This window comes from Octodon degus, unplaced genomic scaffold, assembly GCF_000260255.1.
Source record: "Octodon degus isolate 3935 unplaced genomic scaffold, OctDeg1.0 scaffold00068, whole genome shotgun sequence".
Taxonomy (NCBI): domain Eukaryota; kingdom Metazoa; phylum Chordata; class Mammalia; order Rodentia; family Octodontidae; genus Octodon; species Octodon degus.
In genome coordinates, this window is record NW_004524644.1 from 993,330 (window position 1) to 1,000,589 (window position 7,260).

General features: G+C 36.8%; 1 protein-coding gene across 1 annotated transcript in view; it reads right to left on the minus strand.

The window, feature by feature from the left end:
• Bcap29 (B cell receptor associated protein 29) overlaps window positions 1-7,260 on the minus strand; it is a 60,856-nt gene that overhangs the window by 3,498 nt on the left and 50,098 nt on the right. Inside the window, exon 7 of the mRNA XM_023719493.1 lies at window positions 2,568-2,668. Within this exon, the coding sequence (XP_023575261.1) occupies window positions 2,568-2,668 (101 nt within the window). The remainder of the gene's footprint in view (window positions 1-2,567; window positions 2,669-7,260) is intronic.

The window sequence follows — 7,260 nt, forward strand, 5'->3', positions numbered from 1 at the left end:
GATCAAACCACAGCATCCTGAGCCTGACTGCTTTGTTTCAGCAGGCACTTAAACACCTGAGCTAATGGGCAGGCCCCCAAAATGGCAGAAAGATTTTTATTTATATTTTTTTTTGGGAGGCCACTCAGGTTGCCTTCAGGGCAGGTCTGGTTTGGCTTGAGGGTGAGGGGATTGAACCACAACCACAGCATCCTGAGTTTGACAGCTAATGGGAAGGCCCCCAAAATTTCACTTTTATATGCTTATACATAGTAGGCCACTTCAGATGAAAATGAAAACTTGAATGGAAGTGTTTCTAAGGACCAGCTGCTATGTGAAGGGTGATTTTCCACAATCAAATTAAAAAAGTGGCAGATGCACCTGTGCTTCCAGTATCCCCTCATCAGTACTCCTCCTCTTTTGGAGGACAGCCAGGGCAAGTAAGGAAAGACAAAAGCTACATGTTTTGAAGGGACTGTTTTCTAATATTTATTTAGTGCCTGTAACAAGAAGGGGACCAGATGGGGAAATCCTAATGGATTTAAAAAATGCTAAGTGAGATTTGATTACAGAAAAGAAGCCAGCTTTCTCACCTTTCAATTTTTTTCTTAATGTTTTCTTTTTCTTTTCTGGTAGAACCAGGGATTGAACTCAGGCCCTTGTGCTTGCCAGACAAGCACTTATTCTACTGAGCCATCTCTCCTGCCCCTTTCTTAATGTTTTAACAATTCCTTATATCCTATTATTAAGGTTGATAGTTGAAGCAAAATTCACAAGAAAAATTATCTAGCTTTTTACTATGGATAGTTTACAACTACTTTTTGCTTTTTCTGAAGATGAATGTTAAAATTCAAGAGATATGTAACAAAATGGTCTAAATAAATGATACCTAAATTTTGGATTCTTACACTGGACAATGGGAGTGGAGTAGGTGGATAGGAAAAAATGTAACCCATCAAGATATAGTAGTAAAAGTATTTCAAGTGCTTTCTTGGACATGATGTTCATAATGTATTATAATCCTCAGTTAAGTAATGAAGTAGCTGAGGTACATGAATATCAAATGCTTCAGTTGAGGATTTCAGGAGATGAGGTTTTGTAACCCTACAACCTAAGATATTTATTACAGGGAGTTTGTTTTACAGGTAATGAGAGCAGAGACCCACCAGACAGGTGGTGAGGAACCTCAGAGATCAGCAACTGTAGAAAAGTGCCACCACTCTTGGGCTGAATAAGGGACATTACTGTCAGGGGGCCCAGGAGTTAGGGCCAGTAGTTAGAATGGGTCCAAGGAGAACTACTAGAGCCACAAAGGAGACGGCACAAGGAGCAAGAGTGGAAGAGAGATCCTTGACTTTCTCTTTGCTCTTGCTTTCAGTTTCCTGTTAGCACTTCTGTCATCAGGCTAATTCTGCCCAGAAGTCAGAAATAAACGAACTTGGGAAACCCTTCCTTGCAAAAGGGAATGAACAGCAGGGCAAGACAATGGATCTAAGAGCACACAGTCCCTTCCAGCACAGGCGAGAGAACATGGTGAAAGTTGGAGGTTCTGGAGAAAGATTTCCTGACTTTGCCAAGTTTAAATATTGCCATTTTCTAGTTCAATGATTTTGGGTAAATTATGTTAACATTTCTGGTTCTCGATGTCTGAGCCCACAAACACGAGATATTAATATCTCGTACTTTACTGAATTATCATGGGAAGTAATCCTGACAGCATACATGACTCAGCTGAGAGCTCTATCCAGAGCATACACTCAGTAAATGTCACCTATTAAATATTTCAAGAGTGGACTACAAGTAGAAATTAGTCTAAGGCCTAAACATGCTACCAAGTAACAGCCAACTTTGCATGGCACTTAGTATATCTGGGATGGGGTCCTTTTCCAAAGAAACAGTAAAATAATTACAATTATTGTACTGTTAATACAATAAGAGACAGCAAGCAGTGGATACTGGCAACAAGAAATGCAGGGTATATTCCTGGTTGTCCTTTCTTCAAGGTTCTAAACATTTTGAACACCCTAGTATGGACACTTGCCCTGGCTGAGTACACCTTGACTGCAGAAATAGAAAAGTACCAAGGGAGACACCTGGTATAAAGTGACTTCTTTAGTTCCCATAGTGGATCTTGCACATGGTCATGGAGATAAACTGCATATTTAAATGTTATAGGCTTTTGTCTTAAGATACCTAAAACACTGAAGCAGAAGGAAAAATGTGATGGTGAACATTACTTTTTGGTAAGAATAGTGTTAAGAACAGTGGCTAATATTCTAAATAGAAAAACTTAAAATTTCCTAGGATCCCAGCCTGGTTTTCAATGCTGCCACTTTTGTTACAATTTCACTGTGTGAATGCTGTAAGTTAGCATATCAGCAATTCTTTGCGGCTATCCCGTATTTTCCTGTACTGTCCTGATTTTCATCCTCTACGTAACTTGGATTCTTTAATCATTTAACAAAACCAGGATTAAGTACAGCATCTGGATTTGTAGACGATAATTTTAAGGGAAGTTATCCAAAAAAATTTCCTCAAGTAATTCATATTTTTAAAAAATCTAGATCTGTAAAGTGTTAGTCACTGACCTGAAGTTCTGAGTGTTCTTTTAGGAGTCGGTCATACTCTTTTGAAAGTCTCTCCGACTGCATCTTCATTGTCATCACATCATCCTGTGCCTTAAAAAGGGCTAGAAAATATGAGAGGATTTTATTTTGAAAAAGTTTGAAACTCACATTAAAGTTCCAAGACTTAGCTCCTACTTGATACTGTTTTCCTTACACACAACTACTTTTTTTTAATTTTTAATTTTAATTTTAATTTTTTTTTACGACTACTTTCTTGAATCATCTGAGAATGAGTTGTAGGCATAATGTCCCTTTACTCTCTAATACTGCACGATGTATTTCTTTTTCTTTTTTTTTTTTTTGGTGGAACCGGGGATTGAACTTATGACCTTGCACTTGCCAGGGAAGTGCTTATTCCATTGAGCCATCTCCCCAGCCCCTATGTATTTCTTAAGAATGGGTCATTCTCCCAAAAGCTACAACGTTTGTTGCATAGGTCCTGCTTTACCGTGGTCTTAACCATCCAGCAGAAAAGTATAAAAATGAAATATAAGAAGTAAAGCCATGGTGTTATGTTGAGCTGTAGGGGGCTCAGGTCAACAATTTCTGACATTGCCAGTCAAGCAGAAGACTCAATACTATTATGGGCTACTGGACTCTCTTAGAATATTTAGCTGAGTTAACACACCTATAATATTCAAATAACGGAACTTAACAAAAAAGGGTATACAGATGAATGTCCATTTTGTATCTGTGTATTCAAAGTGGTTAGGATAGATATATAGTTACATTCTCTGAATGACTAGAATGATTTGTTCTAATGGTGTTTGTAAATAGGATATCATGTCTGCATCTTGTACAGCAATTAACCACTAGGAAGAATGTATGCAATGTGTTAATTACTAAAACTATCCTACCAATTTGATTTGAAACTGTCTCATTGCTATTTGTTTATCAATAAAATTATGGGAAAAAAAGAATGGGTCATTCTCTAGTACAATCATAGTACAGCTATAGACTTAGGAAGCACAACAGCAATGTAATACATTTAATCTCATCTATTATCCATAATCCAGCTTTGGCAATTGCACCAGTTATCTCCTTTTAAACGTGTTTTTACTTGTATTCAAGGACACAGCCCTGAGTCACATGCGGAATTTTGCTGCTATGTTCTCTTTAGTGTGGGATAGTTCTTTCTTCTTGTCCTACCATACTTAACCCATTTTTTGTGACATTGACATTTTTAAGAACACAGGCCACTTTTAATTAAAATACAAAATTCTTCCTGTTGGTCTTGTCTGATATTCCTTATGATGAAATTCAGGTCATGCACTGCACTTAACATATGAGTATGACACAGGTGATGTCTGTTGCTTCTTTGGGCATTCAGAAGCCCAGGGGATCACATTTATAGATCCTCTGCCCGGCTGTTTTTCTATTTAAGAATTGCTATTTCCCCCTTTATAACCAAAGCAGCAATACATTGGAAGAAATTCATACTATGCAAATATTCTGCTCCCTGTCAAAACATCTTCCCTCTATAAAACATCTATTGATAATCTTCCCAAGCCAATACCACCTGTAACAGAAGATTTTTTTCTTTTTTATATTTTTAGGGAAGGGTCTACAGGGTGTTCGGGGTCTCACTACTAGATCGGACTCGTAGTGATCCGCCTGTTTACAGCCTCCCAAGAGCTGGGATTACAGGCATGCACCACCATGCCCAATCTCAATTGCCATCTCAGTGTACGGCAGGCCCGGGCAGATTTTTCTGCATTTACTGAGATGATCATATGATTTGTATCTTTGGCTCTGTTACTATGGTATATTACATTTATTTTAATTTAAAAAATTCTATTTAAAAATATTTACTTTAAAATAAGATAAAAAGAGGATAACAATGGTTAATATATTGCATATTGTTATCTTATTAGTTATTGAGAGTACAAGATACAGACATTTAATAGTCTAAATATTAGCACAAACGTTTCTTTTGAATGAACTCTAAAAGCAATCAGTAGTTTATCTTATCTTTTTTTTTTTTTTTTTTTGTATTTAGTACTGCATCTACAGGGTCTCATTACACAGATCAGCCTTGTAGTGATCCTTCTGTTCTCAGCTTCCCAAGAGATGGGAATACAGGCAGGTGCCACTATGCCCAGTCTCATTCGCTGTCTCAGGGCATCCTGGGGGCAGGGCCAGCACTGCAGGTGGGAGGACCGAATCCCAGTCCTTGAGTCTGCCTAAGAAGGCGCTTTAATCCGCTGAGCTATCTGGCTAGCCTGTACCTTAACTATCTTTGTGCATTACTTTTCCCTACATTTTTCTCCTCTCCCTTTTCAAAGTTTCTTCCCAATTCATACTATCTCTTGTACATTTTAGATTCTACTTATTCAGTATAGACAATATGATATCTGCATATGTGCATCTGGTTTATTTCACTTATGAGTATGGTCTTGAATTGCATCCATTTACCTATAAAAGTCTCAGTCTGTCCTTTTTTATGTCTGAGTAATACTCCAAAAAGACCACATATTTTTATCCATTCCTCGGCTGATGGACATTTGTATTGTTTCAAAGATCTAGCACAAATTGTGCTGCTGTAATAAACATGGGTGCACATATATCACTGTGGTAGGAGGTTTTCAATTCTTCTGGGAAGATGTCTAAAAAGGGAATAACAGGGTCAAATGGGACCTCCAATCCAAGTTTTCTGAGGAAATTCCACACTGATTTCCACAGTGATTGCACTGTTCACTCCCACCAACAGTGGATAAGGGTTCTTTTTTCTTACAGACCCTGTAGCATTTGTTATTGGTTGCAATTTTTTTTTAATGCTAACCATTCTTTCCAGGTTGAAATGGAATTTCAGTTTTTTAATTTGCATCTCTTGAATGACGAGTGGCTGTAAACATTTTCTGATATATTTATTTGCTGTTTGCATTTCTTTATCTGAGAACCATGCATTCACCTCACCAATTTTTGGATTAGGTCCTTAAGTAAGGGAGGTCTGATTTATTTTAGTTCTTTATGTTCTCAATAGCAATCCTCTGTCTCAGGAACAGCTGGCAGACATTTTTCCCACACTGTGGGTTGTCTCTTCACTCCGTTGGTGGTTTCTCCTGCTGTGCAAAAGCATTTTAATAATATGAGATCCCAGCTGTTGGTTATTTGTGATAGTGCCTGTGTGATCAGGATTTCATTCATAAAGTCTTTGTCTACACCAATGTCTTCAAGAGTTTCACTTCTTTTATCTTTTGGCAGGTTTAATGTTTCTATTTTAACATTTAGATCTCTCATCCATTTCATATTTAGTTTCCTGCATGGTGAAAGATATGGGTCCAAAGTCTTTCAAGCACCATTTTTTAAAGAGGCTAGCTTTCTTGTAGTGCAGGTGTTTGATTCCTTTGTCAAAGATAATAGGTGAGTGTGTTTATATTTGTGTCTGTATCATCTAAGCTGTTCCACTGATTCTCAGGTCTGGTTCTGTGCCAGTACAATGTGGATTTTATCACAGTAGCTTTGTAGTATATATTTCAAGTCAGAGACTGTGATGCCCACTGCCTTGCCTTTGTTGCCCAGAATTGCCTTTGCTATTCTAGGTCTCCTTCTGTAACAAATGAATTTTATGACTTTTTTTTTCTAATTCCGTGAAATATGCTGTGGGAATTTTAATCAGAATTGCATTAAATCTGTGTAACAGTCTTGGAAGTATGGCCATTTTCACTATATTGGTTCTTTATACCCAAGAGTAAGGGATATCTTTTCATTTTATGACATACTCTTTGATCTTTTTTTCTCAGAATACTGTAATTTTTTACTGTATAGATCTTTTACTTTCTTTGTTAGATATTCCCAAGTATTTCATTTTTGTTTTGGATGCTACTTACTGTCCTGAGTGTGGTTTCCCTAGTCTCTCTCTGAGTTTACTGTTTGTGTATAGGAAGGTTATTGATTTTTGAGTGTTGACTTTGTTTTTTTTTTTTTTTTTTTCTTCAGTACTGGGGATCAAACTCATGACCTTGCACTTGCCAAGTTGGCACTTAACCCACTGAGCTATCTCCCAGCCCTGAGTATTGACTTTATAACCAGTTGCATTTGCTTATTAAATCCACAAGGTTTTTTTTCAGTAGTTTTTGGGGTATTCCATGTAGTATATCCTATCATTTGTGAATGATAATTTAATTTCTTTTTATCATTATTTCTTTTATTTCTCTCTCTTGTTTAATTACTAAATGTTTCCAGAACTATGTTGAGTAAGAGTGGTGACAGTGGGCATCTTTGCGTTGTTCTTGGTTTTAGAGTGAAAGCTTTAAGGTTTTATCTATTTACTATAATGTTGGGTGTTTGTCATAGATGGCTTTTATCAGATTGAGATAAAGGCCATCTATTTCCATTTTTTGTAGTTTTTATTATGAATGGCTGCTGGACTTTGACAAAAGCTTTTTCTGCATCTATTAAGATGATCATAAGATTTTTGTCCTTGGCTTTGTTAATATGGCATATTAATTTTATTGATTTACCCATGTGGAACTATCCCTGCATCCCTGGGATGAAACTCACTTATTCATGGTACATAATCTTTTCTTTCTCTTTTTTTAGTACCAGGAATCATTTCTGCTGGTATATAGAAAAGAGAAAAATGCTTAATTTGTTTTGTCTCCTCTTTTCAATTGTTTGTTCTTCTCTTCTTAATTTCTTTCTTTTTTCTTCT